Source organism: Oryctolagus cuniculus, chromosome 17 (genome assembly GCF_964237555.1).
Source record: "Oryctolagus cuniculus chromosome 17, mOryCun1.1, whole genome shotgun sequence".
In the NCBI taxonomy this organism is placed as follows: domain Eukaryota; kingdom Metazoa; phylum Chordata; class Mammalia; order Lagomorpha; family Leporidae; genus Oryctolagus; species Oryctolagus cuniculus.
The window spans coordinates 65,849,988-65,871,958 of record NC_091448.1 but is presented as its reverse complement, the minus strand read 5'-3'; the positions used below and the strand labels follow the sequence as shown (position 1 = coordinate 65,871,958).

Sequence of the window (21,971 nt, the reverse complement as noted above, 5' to 3'; positions counted from 1 at the left end):
AGCACCCCACGTGGAGTGTTGTGATTCCTGGGGCGTTTGTCAGGTCCTCTGACTAAGCCATCAACTCCCCACGTGCGTGCGAGGACCTCTTCTGAGTCACCTACTGCCCCGGAGGCCGGTCCGGGCCCAGAGTCGCTTCACCCCTGGCCATGCCACCCTTTCCTGCTTCCCTGGGCCCGCAGTGGGCCGGGGGGTGGAGTGGGAACGCTGCAGGGAGTGGGACCCAAAGCCGTCCCGCTCAGCAGGGCACGTGAGCGCAGGGCTAAAATGAGGCAGAACCAGGGGCGTGGGTGGAGGATTAGCCTGACCGGGGCTGGCCACCCAGCAGGCATCGGAGTAGCACCGAAGGGGACAAGCCCTGGGAAGCCTGGTGTTGGTGGGGGGTGGCAGGCATGAGGGGCGTGGGCAGGTCCAGGGCCAGCCCCCAGCTGTGGATACCCGCGGGGCGGGGAGGGGCGTGCCGGCGGGAGGAGAGGAAGCTGGGGCAGAGAACCTGCTGGATGGGGCTTTAGTTCTGACCGGGAGGCCGCCACCGCTGGGTGCCCACTCTGCAGATGGGTCCTGAACCCCATGCCTGGCCTCCTACAGGAAGTGGGCCCAGGTGGAGTCCTGCCTTGCCCGGGCTGGGGAGACTGCCAGGTCCTTGCACGGGGGTCGGGGGGCTTGCAGGCCTGAGTGGCTGGAGATGCGCTCCCACCCGGGACAGGGGCGCGCACGCGGCACGGAGCTGCGGTGGCCGCTCCGGGGCCACAGAGCCGGCCTGCGGCTCGCCTTTCCACCGGACCTCGCCCCTGAGTGGGTGCGGCCTGCGGGCATCACCCCCTGCGGTGCACACAGTAGGGGGTGGCACCTGCCGCCCTCACGTGTGAGATCCTGCCCGGAGGCCAGCCTGCGACCTCTTGACCTCTGCCGGCCCGAGTAACCTGAAGCCTGGGGCCAGGTGGGTCAGCGGCCTCTGAGGTCTCCACCCCACCCCGCCACGACCCCGCCACGAGGCTCGGTGCGGGAGCAGACGGAGGGCGCGGCCGTCCGGCAGCTGGAGGCCCAAGCGAGGCCAGGGGCCCCGCGCAGCGCCAGGCAGCGACCTGGGCACCGGACTGCCCCTGAGCAGAACGTACCGACAACGCCACCGTCCTCTGGCTCCTTCCCGCGAACAGCCCGGGGGCCCGGGGCGGGGCGCCGAAGGGGCTGCGGAGCTGGGAGCGTGGCCCAGCGCGGGACGCGCGCGCTCGGCGGGCACCCCCCCCCGGCATGGGCGTGGCTTGCATCTTGACAGGCAGCGGGAGGCGGAGCCTGCCGAGGCCTGAGTTTCCCGAGGAGGGGCGGGGCCGGATCTGGGCGGGGTTCGTGTTTGACGGGCAGTCCGAGGCCAGCACTGATAGGCAGGGGCCGGGCCCTGGAGACCGCCGGGCCAATCCGACCGCGGGACCGGGCTCGCCCCGCCCGCCCCCCGCGGCGTCGCCCGGCCGGGCCTCGGCGCCGCCCGCCGCAGTCGGGATCTGCTGGCCGCCTGGGTCCTCGCCGCCGCCGCCGCCGCCGCCGCCGCCGCCGCCGCCGCCGCCGCCGCCGCCGCCGCCGCCGCCTCGCGCGGGCCGCCCGTCCGCAGCTATGGCCGCGCCCGGGCCCGTGAGGGTCCGCCGCACGCTCGCTTAGCCGCCCGCCGCCGCCGCCGCCGCCGCCCGGGGCCCGCCTGCAGCATGGAGTCGCCCGCCCCCGGCCAGCCCGCCGGCGTGCCGCAGTCCAAAGGTAGGCGCGCCCTCTGCACGGTCCCGGGACCGCAGCTCCCCAGCGCGCCCCGGGGCCGCAGCCTCGCCGCCACCTCTGGGGAGTGCGCCTGCAGGCGTGGCCGGGCTGCCCCCAGCCTTCCATCCTCCTGGAATCTCTCCCGGGCTTCCCGCCACAAGCGGACCCAAGAAGGAGCCCCCAGGACCCTCCCCTCCCCCCCGTCCGGGTCCAGCTCCCGGCCCCAGGGCCGAGTCTGGGGTCTCTCTCCCACTCCGCGCCTGGGCCCCGGCTCCTCGCTCGTCCTGCCGGGGCAGGTGCGCTCGGGGCTTCGCGTCTTGTCTTCCCCCAGCCTGGAACCCCTGCACGCCGGGACCCTCGTCCGGCAGCCCCATTCCCCGGGACACCCCCCCGCCCCCCGCCACGACTGCTCCTTCTTGTCTTGACTTTGCAAGCTTCGCCCTGCACTTGGGCTGGCCTTGAGCCGCCTGGACGCCGGAGGTGGGGGGAGGTCCAGCCCCCGGGCCAGAGGTGCCTGCTCAGCACAGGGTCTCTTGCAAGCCACTGGCCTTCCGGGAAATTTCTGTGCGGTGGCCGCTGCGGCGGCAGCATTTGTCATGCAGAGGGCGGTGGATGAGACTTGGAGGGTGAAAGGGGAATTTTTTTTTTTTTTTTCAGGAAGAGGAGAGCATGTTTTTGGCGTGCCCCAGTCTCGGTAGGCTGGGTGGTGGGAGGGGTTTCCAAACCGGACATGGCTGTAATGAATGGGCTCTGTGAACCTGCTGTTGCCTCGCCCTGGGGAGCCCCATGACGGGCTCTGGGTCTGTTTCCTTATCTGTGAGATGGGGGGTGGGAGACAGTCACACCTACTTCTGTGGACAGGGACGTGTGACGTGAGAGAGGGGGTCAGCAGGTGCACAAGCCAGCAAGGCGCCTGCTCAGCTGCACACAGTAGGTGCACACAGTAGGTGTGCAGGAAGGGAGTAGCTGTTGCAAGCGTTACTGTTGCCGTTTTCAACCCCCCCCCCCCCTTGCTGGAGAGACCTCAGCCATGCGGCTGCAAGAGGGAAGTCTCCTGGGGGGGGCGCCTGGGCACTTAGTGGGTGCCTGTTCAGGGGCTGTCCCCTCTGCTCCCCTCCTTCCCTGGAGGGGTCCTGGGGAGGGTGTGGGCCCTTCCTGGGCCCTGCTGCCAGTGGCTGCGGTGGCTGTGGGCTGGAGCCGGGTGGGCAGGGTAATTACGGCTTACGTAAGCCGGAGGCCGGATCCCCGACAGCATTGCCCAACCTCTGAGTAACTCAGCAGGCACTCGCGCCGGGGAGGTGGCCGGGGAGGGCCCTGCTCCACGCACAGACCTTGTGGAGCTTGGGAACCGGGAAATCAGACACTCCTCGGCTCCAGAGGGTCGGGAAGGGGTGGGAAGCCGTGTTGATCTTGAAGCCGTGTCAGCCCTTCCAGGCAGGGCAGAATAAACCGCTGAGGTTGCAGGGCTGTGGAAGAAGGGACAAGAATGCTCCAGGTGCCGTGTGACTTGGGGCCACCCCCTGCCCTGGGTTTATTTCTGCCTTGGGGATCCAGGGAGCAAGATGATGCCTACCTAGGGGGTTGCGTGGAGGGTCAGGGGCCCTCCATAGATAAGGAAACAGAACCTTGGTGTCACAGCTGTAAGGTGTCACAGAGCGAGTTAGCTCTCCACCCAGCACCGTTTGTGTCCATGGTGGTCTCCCCAGGGGTCCCGTGTCCCATTCCTGTGCTGGGTGCTCGCCTTGGCCAGGGGGACGCCCCCACCCTCACCCGCGTCCCTCCTGGACCTGGAGGGTGGGCTGAGGCAGAAGTGTTGCCCATCCTGTGCACTGCCCCGTGCACTTGGAGTGTTGACTGCTTGCCGCAAGCCAGCCCATTTCGCAGATGCAAAACTGAGGTCTGGTGGTGGGTGGGGTGGGGAGTGGCTGGTCTGAGGCCACAGAGCAGAAGGCCTGCCTCGTATGCCCCCCCCCCATTCCTGGGCCCCAGGCCCCCAGCATGGAGCTTTTCTCGACCTGCTCAAGGGAATTCGGACAGAGCAGGGAGTGGCTGCTGGGTGACCTGAGAGCTTTTACCTCAGAACTTCCTGCCTTGCAGTGGATGTCCTGCTTGTGTTCTGGGCAGGGCCTGGGCCCTGGCCTCCCGGCCCACGTGCTGTCTCCGGCTGGGGTCAGAGGTCACGGGCAGCTGGTGCTGGGACACACGTGGTCGGCGTGGTCTGGGTCTACGGGCCGCATTTGTCCTTGGCTGTTCCCGTCTTGGGTTCGGCCGCTTGGGGAGGCTGCCAGACAGGGCACCCTGAAACTGCAGAGTATTGCCTGCTGGGGCTGCTGTCCCCCCCCGCCCCCCCGCTGCACAGCCCTGTCCCCCAATCCCGGCTGTCGGAAACACTGGAAGGTGGCACCTTGGGGAGTTCCCCCACCCCTGTCGTGACGCACAGGAAACTCTCTATCAGCCAGCATGTGGCTCTGGGCCCGAGAGGAGCAAAGTTCTCCATCAGCCCTGTGTGGTGAGAGGGCCGGGGCAGTGGAGGCTTCCGGTGAGTCAGCGGGCACCGGGCGCTGACTCACCCACCGGGCACGCCAGCCGGCTGCTTGCAGCTTAAAGGGGCATTGCCCACCGGCCTGCTGGCTGGGACGGGGCTGCTTGCCTGGGCCCCGCCAGCAGCACCCGGCCCTGAGCTGGGGTGCCGGAGGGGGCCCGTCCTGGACTGCAGGCTGGGCTGCTCACCCAAGAACTTCCTCTGTCAGGCAAAGGGGCTCCGCTTCCTCTTGCTCACGGAGCAGAAGCAGGTGGCTGTGGCTGTTTTCCGCCCTTGGCCCAGGGGACTCCTGAGGCGTAGCCGTGCAGCTGGGGGCTCGGAGAGTGAGGGCTGGAGGCCGTGCAGGGTCAGCCGGTGGCGGCCGCGGTGCAGGGACGATGGGGCGGGAGGGTGGGGTGGCGGCGGTGGTTAAGGGCTCAGGCTCAGTTCCAAGCTCTGCCCCTACTTGCACTGGGCGAGTCGCGCGCTTGGTCCCTTCCCTGCACTCTGAATGACTGACGTTCCCTGGGCCCAGCTTTCAGCGAGGACAGGCCTCAGTTTCCTGACCTGCAGAATGGGTGCAGGGGACCCTGGCTGCCCGGGTGCAGACAGCTGCATTCCACTCCTGCCTCGTGTCAGGTTCTGGTCACAGCAAGGTTGCCCTCTGCCCACAGAGGCAGGAAGTGGAGGTGGAACCTGGGCTTTGGCGCCTCCTACCCCACTGGTGCCTAGGCTGGAGGTAGGGTTGCCTCCTGGGCTTTCCTGAGCCCGCAGATCTGCCTCTGCCCTATCTCTGGCATTCCAAGGCTGAACAGGGGAACCTTGGCTAGGAGGGCAGTTGGGATGCATCCTCTTGGGCCAGCCCCATAGTATGGGGGACACTTGCATGGAGCCCGGGCCGGGTGAGCAGCCCAGGTGCAGGCCCAGCTTGGGTGCCTGGCCTAGAGGGCCAGGGTCTCAGCAGGGGTCCCTGGGGAGAAACACAGGGGGAGCAGCTGGAAGGTGCCCCCCGACGGGCACTGGTACCACCAGCCTTGAAGGCTTATGCTGAGGCGGGCATGCCCAGTGCCGGGCAGGCTTCCTGGGGATGGAGCCTGGGGGAGGTGGGCAGGGATGGGGCAGTGTGGCTGGCATTGGGCAGGACGTACCGCATCAGGGCCGGGACAGCCAAGCGAGGGCTTAGGGCATGCCCCGACCCCGCTTGTCCTCTGCCTGTCTGTGTCTTGGCTCAGCCTCCTGCCGCTGGCACTGGGCACCCTACCCTGGTTGCCAGGTTCCCAGCCTGGCTCTGCCCTGGCCCATTTAAGAGACGTGGTAATGACGAAGGCAGCGGGGCCTTGGTCGAGGGAAGGGGCTTCAACTGGTTGGCGTGCACAGACGCCTGCACCTGGCCACAGCCTGAAGCTCCCCAGGACCCCAGGCCCAAACTCCGCCATGTTTCTCGGAAGGTCTGGCAAGGACCCCACAGGATTCTGGAAGCCTGGTGCGTGGGGGCCCCTGGCCTGTGCGTGCCACACACATTACATGCACGCTCTCATTATGCCTTCGTGGTCACCCGGCATCTGGGAGGGTGTGGTTGTCACCCTGTTTTACGAGTGACTAAACAATGGCCCAGGGTCACAAAAGTCGGTCAGGAGTGTGACCTTGTCCTGACCCCTGACCCTTGCTCGCCCTTTCTTAGAGATCCCTGTTGCGGCACCCATGCATAGAACATCACAGGGAGAGACGAGACTCCGAGAGGAACTGTGGGTGCTCACGGGCTCCCTGGCACCGCTCACTGCCCGCTGGGGGCAGATACTGCTGGAGCTGCTTGCCCAGGGCTCAGGCCAGTCCTCGTGGGTACCCTGGGCAGGCCCCTGGGCATTTTCCCTCTGTGTGGGTGCTGGGTGCCCCGTCACAGGTGGGCAGGAAGGAGGACCCTCTCCTTCTTCTCTTTCTTATCCTTTTTTTTTTTTTTTTAATTTTTTTTGACAGGCAGAGTGGACAGTGAGAGAGAAAGACAGAGAGAAAGGTCTTCCTTTGCCGTTGGTTCACCCTCCAATGGCCGCCGCGGCCAGCGCGCTGGGGCCGGCGCACCGCGCTGATCTGATGGCAGGAGCCAGGAGCCAGGTGCTTCTCCTGGTCTCCCATGGGGTGCAGGGCCCAAGCACCTGGGCCATCCTCCACTGCCCTCCCTGGCCACAGCAGAGAGCTGGCCTGGAAGAGGGGCAACCGGGACAGAATCCGGCGCCCCAACCGGGACTAGAACCCGGTGTGCCGGCGCCGCTAGGCGGAGGATTAGCCTAGTGAGCCGCGGCGCCGGCCTCTTATCCTTTTTTTTTTTTTTAAATGTATTTTATTTATTTATTGGAGAGGTAGAGTTACAGACAGGGAGAGAGAAAGGTTGGCTTCTGTTGGTTCACTCTCCAAATGGCCACAATGGCTAGAGCTGAGTCGATCTGAAGCCGGGAGCCAGGAGCTTCTTCCGGGTCTCCCATGCAGGTGCAGGGGCCCAAGCACTTGGGCCATCTCCCACTGCTTTCCCAGGATCAGAAGAGGAGCAGCCGGGACACGAACCAGTGTCCATGTGGGATGCCGGGGCCACAGGTGCAGGCTTACCCTGCTACACCACAGCGCCTGCCCTGACCCTCTGCTTCTTGTGTGGCTTAAATTGCAGGCCTTGCTTGCCATCAGAAATGTCAGGGAGCAGCCAGGGTGTTCTCTTGCTGCTCCTGGGAAGGCTGTGAGTGGAGGTGGTGGGCGTCATTCATCCTCTTGCACACTGCCCCTTCCCTCTAACTCCTGGCTCCTGCTGTGCCTTGGAGATACTCTGGGCATCCCGCCTGGGGCCCCACGGGACTCTCACCCCGTCGAGGCTGGGAGATCTCTTTGCGGGTGGAGCTTACGCTGGAGGGGGTAGCGAGGGGGTGGGGTTAGAGTGAGCCATAGCCAGAGTGCCACGCACAGGGTGAGTGGGAACAGGGCTCACCCAATACTTGCAGGAGATGAACTGTCCTGGGGGCAAGTGGAGTTTTTGGGGCAAGAGGGATGGGCATTTTGGTGTTCACAGGGAGCCAGGGAGTCCAGCCCAGCGAGATCTGGCGGGGGAAGGAGGGGAGGGCTGCCGCTGCCTGCTGCCTGCTGCCTGCTCTGTGCCCTGCCTGTCTCAGCCTGTCCCTTCCTTCCCGTCACTTCCCAGCCCCTCTACGTGTGCTGTCCTTGGGTGCCCCGGCCGCCCTGAGCCCTGGGTCTTTCCACGACCGCCTCCTGCCCCTGTCACCCTCAGGGCACACCCCTGCTCAGGGAGGCCATGTCCTCTGTCCCCTTCCCTCACTTCAGTGTGCTGCTTGTGCCCGTTGGCTGTTTGCAATTTCGGTCCCCTGGCTCTGTGCGCGTCTTAGGCTGGCCCACCTTTTGTGGTGGGGGCTATGCACACCCTTAGCCACCACCGCCGCTGAGTGCCCAGCTTGGGGTGAGTGCTACGAGGTGGGCAGGGTGACCCCAGGCGGCTGGGGGGAGAGCGAGGGCAGGCTGTGTGGTCAGAGGTTGCGGTGCTGGGGCACAAGGTGGCAGGACGCCTGGATGAAGGCGGGACCCGCTCCTGGCACATAGTAGATGGTCAATACAAGATAGAGCCCTGCCTTCTCCTATACCCCAGGCTTCCTCCTGGGCCAGGGTCCCTAGGCCCTGCCTGGGGGTGCTGACTGCTCCTGCTCCTTGGGACCTCTGTGGGGGCCCCGGACCCCAGGGAGAGGCCGAGTATGCGTCTTGGGCTTTGGCTTCTGGAAGCTGATAACCGTTAGGGACGGAGGTCTGTCTGCCCACACAGCAGCCCGCCCCTCCCCTTCCTGGGGCCTTGGTGTCCAGTGGGAGGGGTCTACCTCGCCGCTCTCTCTTTCCCCTGCGGGGACAGCAGGAGGCCCAGGACTGGGATCCGGTTGCACAGGAAGGCCCTCTGTAAGCCAGAGCAGCCATGCAAGGCTTGCCCTTGGGAGCCACGGGGTGGGACGGAGTGGTTCCGTCAGAGGCCCCAGGGGCGGTGGGGCTGGCCCTGCCTGTCTGGACGCAGGAGCCAGGCTTCACGCCACGTGCATCCTCAGCTGCCTCCCTGGCCCGCGTGCTACCGCGGACGTGGAAGCAGGCCCCTCAGGGAGCTGCCGAGGGGTGGACGCGGGTTGGCTGGGGCCGAGGGCCTGACGTTATCTCGGGAGCGTCCAGATGGCCCCTCTGATGTTCTGTGCGTCAGGCTTTGCAGAGTCAGGGCCCTGGCAGCCCTGGGAGGTCCGTTGGCCTCTTATCCCGGCTTCCCAGCAGGGCGAGGAGCTGCCAGGGGTGCAGACGGCTCCAGGCCAGGCTCTCAGGGGTCTGCTGTCTGCTCCTCTGAGCCAGTGCTTGCGGGCAGGGTGCAGAGAGCGGTGCCCTTGAGGGGGGCTTAGCTGGGTGGTCCAGGAGGCAGGGGTGGAGCTGTAGGGAAGGGCATTCTGGGGCAGCAGGGACAGCATGTGCCCAGGCCCTGGCGTAGGAAAGAAGGCGATCCATTCGGGGAGCGGCTGGCGGGAGTTGTGTCTGAATCCGCCCCCCTCCCCCTTTAGAGCAGCGGGGTAGCCTCGGGGTGGCCTCAGTTCCCTCCCCACCTCCCCCCGCCTGGGAGCTGTGTGAGGCCACAGCGACCGGAGGACTCATACACCCGGCACTGGTTCGCCTGCTCCAGGGCCTTGCGAGCTGGGGCCGGCGGCAGCTCGTGGGGGTTTTCCTGTTTGTTATGGTGACGGTCTCCATTGCAGCCACACCTGGGCAGCCCCAGGCTGCCTGGCCAGCTGGGCGGACAGTGACAGCGGCTGGTGGCCCGAGGGCTCGCCCGCTCCCTCTGACAGCTGTCAGAGCCCAGGTCACCCCTGACGCAGGCGCTGTCCCAGACACAGGTCACGGCTCTCCCAGCTGCGGGAGGAGGGGCAGGCCTCACTCACCCAGCCCAGCCACAGGCATAAAACAGTTTATTAGAGAGAGAGAGAGAGAGAGAGCGCATGCACCCCAGGTGTTCCAACAGAATGCAGGCATCTCAGCCACTGGGCTAAACGCCCATCCCCTGGTTGCAATTTTTAGCACAAAACATGTTCTGTTTGGATTTTTAGCATAAAACATGTGCTAGTTACCAGCAGCCTCAAGTCAATAATGAAAGCTGTGTATGATCCTGGCTGCTCGGGACAGGGTTTCTCGCCTCTGCCGAGGGGTGGCTGTGTGTGTGTGGGCCGGGATGAGGCCATGCGCCAAGTCTCACAGACGGGGGCTCACGTGGGCGCACTCAGCCCCGCTGTGGCTGTGCCGGGCGGGTGCTCTGCTCTGCTCTGCAGGTGCAAAACCTGGGGTGCAGGCTCCGTGCTGGATCTCAGAGCCGGGCGTGGGGCAGGGGTTGGCCTTGGCTCCGGGCCCGCCCAGCGTGTGCAGCCTGCGGCTCAGAGCGCCTGCCCAGTTTCTCCAGAGCTTTGACCAAGAGGCAGGACTGAAGTGGCCTCAGGATCCCTCTGCATGTCTGGCCTGGCATGCTGTGGCTTTTCTCTGCTGCTTTTTTTTTTTTTTTTTTTTTTTTTTTTGACAGGCAGAGTTAGACAGTGAGAGAGAGAGAGGAGAGACAGAGAGAAAGGTCTTCCTTCCGTTGGTTCACCCCCCAAATGGCTGCCACAGCCAGCATGCTGCGCTGATCTGAAGCCAGGAGCCAGGTGCTTCTCCTGGTCTCCCATGCGGGTGCAGGGCCCAAGCACCTGGGCCATCCTCCAATGTACTCCCGGGCCACAGCAGAGAGCTGGACTGGAAGAGGAGCAACTGGGACAGAACTGGCACCCCAACCGGGACTAGAACCTGGTGTGCCGGCGCCACAGGCAGAGGATTAGCCTAGTGAGCTGCGGTGCCGGCCCCCTGCTGCTTTTTATTTCTTGTCCTGCAATATGTACTGTGAGCTGTGGACAGCCTTTGGGCTCAGAAATGACCATTGGCCAGATCCCTGACTTGCTGTGTAACGCGGGGCCAGTGCCGTCACCTCTCTGATCCCCAAGTAAAATGAGGCCAAGAACCCTTTGTCCTAGGACTGTTGAAGCATCTAGAATGATAGGCCATGAGTGTGTCCCACAGGGGACAGGCATCTGACAGGGACCCAGCTGGCCTCTGATAGCCGCTGCGGTACCTAGACTCACAGCGGGTCCTGAGTTGGGTGTGGGTGCGGGATAGACCCTGTGACCCTACCCCTCACTGGACAGGGTACCAGGCTGCCCCCTGGCTAGCTGGCTGGCTGGCCACTGTGTGTGGGCCCTGCCTGCTAGGGCCCAAAGAGGAGGCCGCTCAAGGCTGGATCCCAGGCTAGCCCAGGGACTGGGGTCTGTCTGCTTGGCAGGTGTTGGCATGGCTCGGGCTGTTCCCAGGCCCCAGGAGGCCGAGCAGGTGGCAGGGTCTTGCCTGGGTGGTGGGAGGAACCTCCTCAGGGGCAGGCACGTGGAAGGCATGGGTGGACCCTCGCTTGGCCCCCCGCTGGGTGCTGGGTGACCGGCATAGTCCCTTCCCTCCTCTGGGGAAGGATAGGACCCAGGGCTTCTATCTGTGCGCCTCCCTGGTCTCTCTGCTCTCACCTGCGTCTTCCTCAGATGGTGGCTTCTTGCTCACTCCATCCATGCTGAGCCTGCCTCAGTCCACCCCCCCACCAGGCCACCATCAGCCATACCCCCCCCCCCCGACAGGAGTGGACACAGGCCCTCCCTGGCCGAGGCCGAGGGTCTCTGGACTTGGCCCTGCCCGGGCCATGGGGTGGGAAGCAATGCAGAGGTGGCTCCGGGCTCAGCTGCCGCGCTGGTTGGCCTGGCTTGGCTGGAGCTCCCTGGAGGGCAGCCGGGCTGGGGTCCTGGTCCTGCTCGTGGCTCTGGGTGTCTCCTGAGTGCCCACTCCTATGTGTGGTGCCAGCACAGTCCCCCTGCCTGAGCTGTGAGCCCGGGGACAGTGCAGGCTGCAGGGCCTTGTCCACACCCTGCCCACCGGGTCCCTTCTCAGTCTGCATTGCTGATGCCAGGCAGGCCCCGGGGCGTGGGCAGGGGCACAGCACAGCCCCGGGGCCATTGAGATGGCTGCTCTGTCCTGCTTTACCCCACTGCTGGCCCTCGACACGAGGCGGTACCTCCTGTCCCCATCCCCTCCGCCAAGTGATTGCAACCTTGGCGGTGCCGCTGGTGATGGGACGCCAGCCGCGTCTGGCGTGCGGTGCCTGTGCTGTGTCTCAGTTCCCGCCCTGTGCCGTGGGGACGAACAGCTGTGCCCTCAGTTGGGAGCTGTGGCGAGCGCGTCAGCAGGTCACCCTGGGTCGGGGCCTAGCACTGTCCCTTCCCCCTACCAGTGCAGGGCCTGGCAAACCCCAGGCACTCAGACCTGGCCCCGTGCCCCGGTGCTGGACAGGCTGCGAGCCTCGTCCCCTCGTCCCTCACGCCTGGTGAGCTCCTGGCGGGTTCTGGGTGCAGCCCAGCTCCTGCGGGCCCACAGGGCTTGAGCCTCAGCCATGTGTGGGGCCAGCACAGTGTGGGGTGTGGCCCTGAACTGGGCCCCGGGGCGCTGCTCCACCTGTACCATTGCTGTGAGGGTGGGTGCTGAGCCCCGGGCCGCCCCGGTGCTGGGAGACCCTCAGGCCCCTGTGAGTGGGAAGCAGGACCCCCTTGAGAGGGGGCACCTTAAGTCAGCTCTGTCCCTAGCCTGGCCCGTCCCTGGGGAGCCTAGGGCATGTTGGTGGACTGGGGGTTGACCAGATGCCTCTTCTCTCTTTTTAGGAAAATCCAAGAGGAAGAAGGATTTACGGATCTCCTGTGTGTCCAAGCCGCCTGCGCCCAACCCCACGTGAGTCGGTCTCAGTTTCCCCCGGCTCATCTTGGACAGGCTTCCTGGGGTCCCGGCGGAGGGAGCCCCGAGGAAGGGGGCTGGCCCTGCCCTGAGTGGCAGAGGGTTGGGGGGGGAGGTCCCAGCATCACTGAAGCTCTGTGCCCCACCCCATCCTGGGGGCTTGGCCCATGTGACAGCTGGGGTCCCCTGCAGCTCCTCAGCCCACCCTGGCCCTCTTTGAACTCAGTGTCTGCTTCCCCTCCCCCACAGACCACCCCGGAACTTGGACTCCCGAACCTTTATCACCATCGGAGACAGGGTAGGTGCCGCCGCCGCCGCCGCCGCAGCCCTGGGCGCAGCCTCGCCATTCTCTGATGAGCGCACCACGCTGAGCCGCTGGGAGGGCCCTGGGAGGTGGAGGAGCCTGGCTCCTGGGGTTGCTGGCCGTGGCCCTGGGCCGCCTTCTCTCTGACATCCCTGCAACCTGGGGTCCGTGGGGAGCCGAGTGAGCATGGCGCTCTCCGGAGCAGGCTCCTGGGCCAGCCAATGCCCCCACGTGCCCACCCAGGCTTGCCTGACCTCCGGGGCCCTCCCTCGACTGCCCAATCGCTGTTCTATCACCTGCACACTCGTCTCTCCTGGTGGAAGGAGCCCCTTTGAGGGCAAGGCCTTCCTTTTGTTCTCACTGGGAGACTTGCACGTGGCAGGTGCACTCAAGTGGCCGGGGGTGGGGGCGAGGGAAAGGGCAGCTCCCGGGCTCCCTTGGGTGTTGGTATAATGAGCAGCTCAGAGAGGTTCAGTGACTTACCCAGGGTCACACAGCAGGGACCGAGCCCAGATCTGAAAAACCGATCTTCTCTCTCCACGGTCCCAGCTGTCCCCACTGGGCCAGCTCCCAACTGGGTGCCCACCAACCCCCTCTCTATTCTGCCCCTCCCTCCCAAGAACTTCGAGGTGGAGGCCGATGACCTGGTGACCATCTCAGAGCTGGGCCGTGGCGCCTACGGGGTGGTGGAGAAAGTGCGGCATGCCCAGAGTGGCACCATCATGGCCGTGAAGGTAAGCGCCGTGCCCACTCGGCTCCAGGGCCTGGAGGCAACCGGGAGGGCTGCCTGGAGGAGGTGTGCGGGCGAGGGCTGTCTGCCCCCTGCCGGGGCGGCCTCTCCACTGCAGCCCCTTTCCCCGCAGCGGATTCGGGCCACCGTGAACTCACAGGAGCAGAAACGGCTGCTCATGGACCTGGATATCAACATGCGCACAGTGGACTGCTTCTACACCGTCACCTTCTACGGGGCGCTCTTCCGAGAGGTGCGGCCTGGCAGGGTGGGGGCAGGGGGTGGGGTGTCGAGGGGCCTGCGCCAGTCTGCCTGTCTGCCAGGAGCCTCTGTCACTCAGCCCCGCCTTTCTGCATACCAGGGGTTGGGGACACGGGGCAGGCTAAGCAGAGCCTGCACAGCTGGGATCTTAAGCAGCCCAGGCCCTGGCATGGGACGGGCCCGGCTCCCTTGCCTGCCATCTGGCACTGCCCTGCTCTGTGCCTCCGTTTCTCTGTCTGTGACTATACGCACCTCTCAGCGCCCTCCTGTGGTGGGCATGGGGGCTGAAGCCATGCACCAGCAGGTGCAGCTGCAGCCTGGGGGTCGGGGGCGGGGCCTGGCTGTGCAGGGGTGAGGTTCTGGGTCTGCAGGAAGGGCAGGCGAGGCAGCCAGGGCTGAGCCACCACAAGGCAGGGGGCAGCGAGGCAGGCCCGTGTTGCTGGCTGGCTCACGGCTGTCCTGGAGGGCTGTGGGTTTAGGAAGCAGAGGGAGAGGCCGACGTCCCAGGTCGGCGCAGGCGCGCAGGCCCGGCTAAGCCCGGTGCCGCCCCCAGGGAGACGTGTGGATCTGCATGGAGCTCATGGACACGTCGTTGGACAAGTTCTACCGCAAGGTGCTGGAGAAAGGCATGACAATCCCGGAGGACATCCTGGGGGAGATCGCCGTGTCTGTAAGTAGGCTTGGCGGGGGCGGGTTTCCAGGGCCAGGGCCAGAGGCCCCCTGGTACTGCTCAGCTCCCTGACTCCAGACCGGAGCCTTCTCGCTGGGAGATGCCAGACCAGGCTCCGGCCTCTAAGAGCAACTCTGTAGCCCCTGCCATTGTTAAAAAAGAAACTTAGCATTTCCACCTGCCTCCCACCAAGCACAGCGCAGGGCAGCTGCAGGGGTGCAGGCCAGGCTGGGGAAGGTCCGCATTGAAGCGCTGGGTCTTGGAGGAGGGCTGGAGCATCCTGGCAGCCAGAGGGAAAAGGGCAACGGGCTTCTTGGTACCACCAGAGGCTGTCCACCCTGAGTGGGGACATTGAAAGCAGGGTGACTTCCTACGAGGCCAGCAGCTTGCCGGACCAGGGCAGGGGACTCGGGGAGACTGGGCTCTGCCCCAGAGGAGCCTGGTCGGTGGTGTGATGGCCCTGGGAGGGGGGTACAGCCTGGGATCCCTGGGGGTCCGGGGCAGGGCTTATGACCCTGAGGGTGAGAGGGGGCGGGCAGGAGGTGGGCGTGTCTGGGCCAGGATATCCGGGGTGCCAGGGCAGCTGCTGGGTCATAGGCAGGAGTCCGGGTGGGGGCGGGGGTGGCAGGGCTGCAGGGGGCTCAGGAGGTGGACATAGGGTTGTGGGAGGGGTCTGGCTGCTCCGATCCTCACCGGCCGGCCCTGCCCTCCCCAGGTGGTGCGGGCCCTGGAGCACCTGCACAGCAAGCTCTCGGTGATCCACAGAGGTCAGTGCTGTGGGAGGAGCCTCGGGCTGTGGGGCGGGGAGGCAGCTGGGGTGGGGGACCCCCTGCCCAGCCCAGAGCCTCCTCTCCCGCCCCGTGCCTGGGGCCACTTGTCCCGGCTGGGGATCAGTGTCGCATTCATTGGCCCGCCTCATGGCCTCATCAGCAGGCCATGACTCAGGGAGGAGAGCCCCTGGGACCGCCCAGTGCCCACCCCGTCCCCGCCCCTGCCCCAGAGAGACTTGGCTCCCGCTAACCCTGGCTGTGTGACCGTGGGCTGACAGCACCTGCCTCAGCCTCATCCAGTCCTCGGGGGAAGGGGGGACGGGGGGAGGCGGGGCAGGGGGTGGGCACAGCGTCTCCCTTGGTCAGGGCTGAGTATGGCGCGCCCACCCCGCAGACGTGAAGCCGTCCAACGTCCTCATCAACAAAGAGGGCCACGTAAAGATGTGTGACTTCGGCATCAGCGGCTACCTGGTGGACTCCGTGGCCAAGACCATGGATGCCGGTTGCAAACCCTACATGGCTGTGAGTGCCCTCAGGGAGCCAGGGGCCTGGGGGCGGGGCCTTCCATGGATGTGTATCTCCGCACCCGGAATGGTCCCTGGGCATCAGCGGGGTGGGGGTGGGGGTCTCCCCTGGGCAGATGCGTGCGGTTTCTGCGGGGCCCAGCTCCGTAACCCCCATGTCAGGAAGGTGAGGGGCCGTGAGGTCAGGACTGGGCCTGGCCGTTGTGGGCCTGTTTCCCCCTTTTTGTGGGTGTCGGGTGGTGAGGCAGGGCACAGCCTGGAGGGGGCGCTTACACCTTGCCCTGTCCCCCCTGCAGCCTGAGAGGATCAACCCGGAGCTGAACCAGAAGGGCTACAACGTCAAGTCCGACGTCTGGAGTCTCGGCATCACCATGGTAACGCGTGTGTGTGCGTGGGGGGCGGGGCTGGCTGGGGTGGGGGTGGAGCTTCAGACCTGGGGCGGAGACGCACCTTGCGGAGTTCCCACCTGTTAGGGGCCACCACATGCCACCGCATCCCTTCCTGTAGTGGGTGTTCTCTCTGCTCATGAGGAAGCCCAGCCAGCGTCAAATCCAGCGAGCCCCAGGCAGGCCAGTCATCCGCACGCAAAATCAGTCCTGGCCGGTGGGCTGGAGACACCCCCGGCTTGAACGACAGGGAGGCTGGGCTGGGGTGGACGCACCCGCGGCCCTGGTGCAGGGATGGGCCCTCGCCCCATACCTGTCAGAGCTCAGGGAGGGGTGGGGTCAGGTGTGTTTAATTGTGTCTGGCTCCTATTCCGGCCTCTGTTATAGAAAGCCCAGTGGGGGTGGGAGGGAGGGGATGATGGGCTGGGCACGTGAGGGGTCTAGGAGCCGGCCCCACCCCTCCACGAAGCCCAGCGGGAGGTGTCCTGGAATCCAAGGCTTCCCTGTTCACCCTGGGCCAGGGAAATCCTTGCCTGCCTGCCCTGGGCCCTGTGGCAGTGGGTGAGGGGCACGTGTGTGTGTGTGTGTGTGTGTGTGTCTGTCTGTCCTGGGCGATCCCCTGGGACTGACATCAACGACCTGGAGTTGGTGCAGACTCCACGGAGCTAACGGCTCAGTCCCACGAGACTGACTCCAGCCGCTTCTTCCTCCGGGGCTGCCAACGGAGCAGCTAGGACTCGGGGGCTCCCAGGCCCGCCCCTGGCTTGAGAACCTGCCACCAGCTGGGGTGACGGCTGGCCTGGGCTGGGCTCTCTGGTGTAGTTTAGTTCTTTGCCTCATGGGTTACGAAAGTAATAGAACCTGATTTAAATACAGAGAATAGTAGGTGCCCCCCTACTTTTTGAGCTCTTTAGAAGGAATTCCCAGAAAAGCATTTCTGCCTTTCTAAGTATCACCCCCCACCCCTACTGGGCCCTTGGTACAGATTGGAATCAGGGAAAAGAGGATACTGTGTGGCCACGCCCCTACCCACCACAGTGCAACTCCGCCCCTCCGTGGGCGTGGCCACGTCTGGGCTGCTCCGTGCTGGCCAACAGCGGGCCGGCCTTTCGTGTTAGCCTGGATCGTCTCCGCTCCTCAACATGGCCTGCTGGCCGGGCCATGCATTGGACCCACGGATTCTGCGCTGTTGCAGGCAGGGGGCCTGGGCTGGCTCTAACAGCCAAAACCCGAACCCAGGGTTCCCTGTAAGCCAGCCTGGCCCTTCCACAAAAGTCCTGCCGCCAACAGGGGTTGGGGGCCCAGCAGGTGGAAGGAACGGTCAACCCAGCGTCGCTCAAGAGGAGGCAGACTCTGGGGGAGGCTGGGCCAGCCCCAGGAGGTTGGAGTGACCACCAAGAGGGATGGGCTCCCTGGAGGCGGTGCCTGGCAAAGCGCCCCTATCGGGTCAGGTTCCCCCTGCAGCCAGAGGCCCGGTGTGAGAGCCACCTGTGACCTGCTGCCTTCCAGGGGCAGGGCCCAAGGCTGCCAGCTCCTCCCACAGTTCCAGCGCGGCTGGGCCCCGGATTAGGTACAGTCTTTCTGAACGCAGGCCGTTAGCAAAGCTGGTGCCTGCCACACCAGTCCCCAGGCTGCCGCGTTGCACTGGGACAGGCAGCGTTGCAGCCCCTCGGCCTGCCCTGGCTCCCGGCACCGGGCCGGGCCGGGCTGGACAGATCCTGCCGACCCCTTGGCTTCTGGCGCAGGGTGCGGGTGCGTCCTGCTGACTCCCGCGTCCCCACTGCAGATCGAGATGGCCATCCTGCGATTCCCTTACGAGTCCTGGGGCACCCCATTCCAGCAGCTGAAGCAGGTGGTGGAGGAGCCGTCCCCCCAGCTCCCGGCCGACCGCTTCTCCCCCGAGTTTGTGGACTTCACCGCGCAGTGGTGAGTCTGGCCCTGCTGAACCCCTGAGCGCCCCTCAGTAGACAAACCCCAGATCTCCCCCCTGGCCCTCAAAACACGCACAGCCTCAGCCTGGCCTCAGCCTCTTTCTTCTCCCACAGCCTGAGAAAGAACCCCGCCGAACGCATGAGCTACCTGGAGTTGATGGTAAGTGCAGGCAGGTGGGCTGGGGGGGCAGTGTCCTGGGGAGGCCGCACCCCTCCACGTGCAGACAGGCAGCTCCCGTGTTTACTCATTTTGGAGTACTCGGTCATCCCTGGCTCCCTCCACCACACCAGGCCCTGTGGGACAGGGGGATAAGCAGTGGCATCAGGGAAGGCTGCATGGAGGAGGTGGCCTTTGAGACTGGGAGGAGGGGGCGTTCCAAGCAGAGGGTGCAGCGTGTCAGGGGGAAGAAGGCGTTTGGTTCTTGTGGCCAGACGGCTGTGGAGGAGCCATGAAACCTATCTCTGGCAGTCATGGAGGGCTTCCCTGGGCAGGGGTGGCGGTGGTCCCAGCAGGGAAGTTAGGAGTTTGTCTGCAGGAAGAACCCACGTGGTGACATTGCCTCCTGCTGTCACTTGCAGGAGCACCCTTTCTTCACCTTGCACAAAACCAAGAAGCCAGACATCGCTGCCTTCGTGCAGGAGATCCTGGGAGAGGACTCATAGGGGCCAAGCTGGGGCCCCGCCCACAGCCATAAGCTACTGCCCTCCTGGCCCTGGGCATCCAGGACGAAGCCAGGGGCTGCTCCTGCCTGGCTGTGTGAGGAACTGTCGGTCACAAGCGCCGAAGACCTGAGACCCTGGACTTGGAGGGGCCTGGCCGCCCCTGCTGGACGCTGCTGCCCCCTTGTGGAGAAGTGCCAGTGCCGTGTGGGCCGTGGCCAGCCAAGCTGTATATATTTTTTTAATCTCTCAACTGAATGGACTGTGCACCCTTTGGTCCTGGCCTTGGTGTGGGGGATGAGCTGCGTGGATCTGCTCCCCCCCGCCAACGAACTCCCGCCCAGGCTGTGACATTGGCACCTGTGACCTGGGGGACCCAGCCACCGGCCCCCACCGCCACTGCCAGGGGTCGCTTCACTTTTTTTTTTTAATTTATCCTCTGTTGATCCCCCCCCCCCCCCATTTCTTTCGCTTAGTGGGTTTGGCTGGTTTTTCTTGCATGGATTGACTTTTCCACCCTGTGGGCTAAGCAGCAGGTGCACCCCAGTCCCCTGGGCTCACGCCGGAGTCTCGGCTCACAGAAGTGCCTGGGGAGCCCGCTGGCTCCCTCTCCCTGGGGACCTGCTTGACAAGGGCTATGAATTTGCTTTGGTGGTGTTTGAGGAAAAAAACAAACAAAAAAACCAAAAAAAGGAAAATATATTTTTATGAAGAAAGAATTGTCCATCCTGGGTCCTTTCCCCAAGAGGCTGGGGCAGCCACCTGGTTGTTTTTTTTTTTTTTTTTTTAATAAAGATTTATTTATTTGAAAGAGTTACAGAGAGGCAGAGGCAGAGCAGAAGCAAAGAGAGAGAGAGAGAGAGAGAGAGAGAGAGAGAGAGAGAGGTCTTCCACCCACTGGTTCACTCCCCAGATGGCCGCAATGGCCAGAGCTGTGCCCATCAGAAGCCAGGCGCCAGGAACTTCTTCCGAGTCTCCCACGTGGGTGCAGGGCCCACAAGGACTTGGGCCGTCTTCTGCTTTGCCCTTGTCATTGGGGTGAGGACGCTGTGACAAGGGACCTCAATCTGTGACTGGGTGCCCCCCGCCCACCCATGTTGGATGCTGGACACAGCAGCAGCCCCCCAGGCCTGGTCCAGGGCTGCACATGGCCACCCACCTCATTGAGGGCGTTATACTGCCTGCAGCTTATGAGAGCAGTGGCAGGCGCAGGGACAGGTGGCCTCCCTCTGGAGCTGAGGGGTGTGGGCGGGGCTTGCTCCTATAAGCAGGCACCTGTGGGGTCCCGCCCTGATGGACACATGTCTCAGTGTCATGCTCACCCCCACCCCCAGGGCCTCTGCCCCTGCCTCTAACCGGCTGGGCAAGGAGTCACGTGCTCACCCCCATCCCTGGGCCAGCCACAAGCCAGGTGGACAGAGGCGAGGGTCAGAGCCAGTGCTGGCGTCCAGGAGCGCCTCCCCCAACCCCGCCCCGAAGCTGGCCTGGCCCATGGAACCCGTGAGTCAGCCCAGGCGGCCACGGTCGGTCGCTCGCCTTCGCTGACCCAATGCGCTGACCTCAAAGCCCCGCCCCCAACCCGTGGCTTGCTCGTGCGCTCGGGAGCCAGGAACAGGGGCGCGGCCCTGCTCGCCTCCTCCTGCGGCCGCCAGGGGGCGGCAGAGCCCCGGCCTGCCCCGCGTTCCTGCCTCCCCCACCCCCAGCCCGGAGCCACGCCCTGGGCCCGGAGAGGGCGTGGCCAGGGGCCCGCACCGACCCCTGCCCAGACCCCTGCCCAGACCCCTGCCCAGACCGGCGGAGGCCCGGGCGCTGGCTCCCCTGACACCGCCCTCGCGTCCAAGATTCAGGCAGGCGCGCGGTGTGCGGGGCCTGCGCGGGTTTGACAGCGCGGGACCTCGGGTGGCAGGGGTCAGCAGGCCGGGGCCTGGCCTGGCAGCGCCTACCCCTTCCCCGGGTCGACTGGTGGATACTCAATAGCAGTCTTGGGCTTTGCAGAACATGGGCAGCCCCGCCCCATGAAGACCTGTGCAGCCTTCTTGCCCTGGGACCTTGCTGCCCTCCTGCTTTGCCCCTGCTCTGGGCTCCTCAGCAAACCCCAGGGCCTTTGCACAGGCTGTGGTCCTCGGCCAGATGCCCTCCCCCAGATTCTGTGCTTGGGGTGGCTCTGCTCAGCTGCCACTTCTTCCGAGAGGTCTCCCTGACTACCTTGCCTTGTTTATCGGCTTTTTGCCCATCATCTGCCTCTCTCTGTGCAGCGTGGTTGGGGGGGGCGCCAGGAGCCTGGCTCAGTGCAGGAGCCGGTCAGGTCACCTACCCTTGTGGCCCTGAGGACTGCGTTTCAGGGCCGGATAGCAGGTGGCACTGAAGCTGGGACCTGGGCGCCCGCATTGGGGGGGGGGGTCTCCTCCTCCAGGGGCTGCTCAGCTCCAGGATGGACCCCTGTCACTCGTCAGGGTCCCAGAAGCTGTGTGGGCAGCCCCGGCCCGGGGCCGGCCAGCAAGCAGCTCCATCCACCAGCTCCCTGGGGTCTTTGTGCACAGAGGCACGGAGGGCCAGAGTCGCCCCATCTCTGGGAAAGACTCAGCATCTGACAGCACCCTTGTCCCTCCCACGGGCCCCCCAGCCCACCCTCTCTGCTTTGCATACTTTCCCCGATGGGGAGCTCACTCCACGCGGACACGCAGCCCTGTTTTAGCTCCCCAGGCGTGCGGGGCCGAATGCTCGTTTCTCTGCCTCCCGGAACGGCGCTGTGGATCCCTGGGAAGCCAGGTGGGAGGCTCTATATATACACCAGCCGTACTATGTTTGCAGTGCCCTGTGCATCATGGCTGTGACCCTGGAGGCCACCGTGCTCTGTGAGGCTCAGGCTCTGGGCCTGCCTGAGGCCACCCCGAGGGAGGCAAGGCCGGGGGTGGGGTGGGGTAGCCCAGGGACTCAGGTGTTCAGTCCCCCTCCCCCACCGTGGTGCACCTGCCGAGTCTGGTGCACCCGCCTCCAATCTTACAGAAGCCGGGGGCCTGAGGCTGGACCAGACTTGTGGGAGACTAGGACTGGGGGAGGCAGCTGCAGCCGCCATTTCTGGCTGACACCAGGAGAGTTGCTTTTTTTCTTTCTTTCTTTCTTTTTTTTATTTTTGACAGGCAGAGTGGACAGTGAGAGAGAGAGAGAGAAAGGTCTTCCTTTGCCGTTGGTTCACAATCCAATGGCCGCCGCTGCAGCCGGCGCATCGCGCTGATCCGATGGCAGGAGCCAGGTGCTTTTCCTGGTCTCCCATGGGGTGCAGGGCCCAAGCACCTGGGCCATCCTCCACTGCACTCCCTGGCCACAGCAGAGAGCTGGCCTGGAAGAGGGGCAACCGGGACAGAATCCGGCGCCCCGACCGGGACTAGAACCCAGTGTGCCGGCGCCGCAAGGTGGAGGATTAGCCTAGTGAGCCGCGGCGCCGGCCGACACCAGGAGAGTTTCTCTGTGTCCCGGTCTTTTCCCCCAGCTCCCAAACCCTCCATGGCCCCCTCTTGCCCCTGACATCAAGAGACAAGGAAGCCCCATGTGCCCCGTCCTGCAGCAGGGCCTTGTCTGGGTTGCTCTCTGTAAGACTTGAGAGGTCCTACTATGCGCTAGGCGGT

General features: G+C 65.1%; 1 protein-coding gene and 1 long non-coding RNA gene across 4 annotated transcripts; one reads left to right on the top strand and one right to left on the bottom strand.

Moving 5' to 3' along the window:
- Positions 1-1,459: 1,459 nt before the first annotated feature.
- On the top strand, positions 1,460-19,061 carry MAP2K3 (mitogen-activated protein kinase kinase 3). Of its 3 annotated transcripts, XM_070061737.1 has the most exons (13): positions 1,469-1,746; positions 2,401-2,437; positions 12,040-12,106; positions 12,359-12,407; positions 13,034-13,147; positions 13,277-13,396; positions 13,958-14,074; positions 14,790-14,841; positions 15,239-15,366; positions 15,665-15,742; positions 17,541-17,680; positions 17,800-17,845; positions 18,265-19,061. In XM_070061737.1, exons 2-13 carry the CDS (start codon positions 2,413-2,415, stop codon positions 18,346-18,348), a joined length of 1,020 nt encoding a protein of 339 aa, XP_069917838.1. In that variant the 5' UTR covers positions 1,469-1,746; positions 2,401-2,412; the 3' UTR covers positions 18,349-19,061. The 3 variants fall into 3 exon arrangements, with proteins under 3 accessions (XP_008250508.1, XP_069917838.1, XP_069917839.1); XM_008252286.4 differs by lacking the exon at positions 2,401-2,437 and having other exon boundaries at positions 1,460-1,746; XM_070061738.1 differs by lacking the exons at positions 1,469-1,746; positions 2,401-2,437 and adding an exon at positions 4,343-4,535.
- Positions 2,431-4,091, bottom strand: LOC108176058 (uncharacterized). The gene is made up of 2 exons (XR_001792733.3): positions 3,819-4,091; positions 2,431-3,209 (listed from the first exon to the last, which is right to left on the bottom strand). It is a non-coding gene; the product is annotated as an uncharacterized lncRNA (long non-coding RNA).
- Positions 19,062-21,971: the final 2,910 nt, after the last annotated feature.

Bases quoted from the DNA above. Each gene is read 5' to 3' on its own strand.
- MAP2K3 (XM_008252286.4), top strand. From the start codon at position 1,698: ATGGAGTCGCCCGCCCCCGGCCAGCCCGCCGGCGTGCCGCAGTCCAAA. The intron at 1,747-12,039 runs GTAGGCGCGCCC...CTCTCTTTTTAG, and splicing joins CGGCGTGCCGCAGTCCAAAG to GAAAATCCAAGAGGAAGAAG. The intron at 12,408-13,033 runs GTAGGTGCCGCC...CTCCCTCCCAAG, and splicing joins TTATCACCATCGGAGACAGG to AACTTCGAGGTGGAGGCCGA.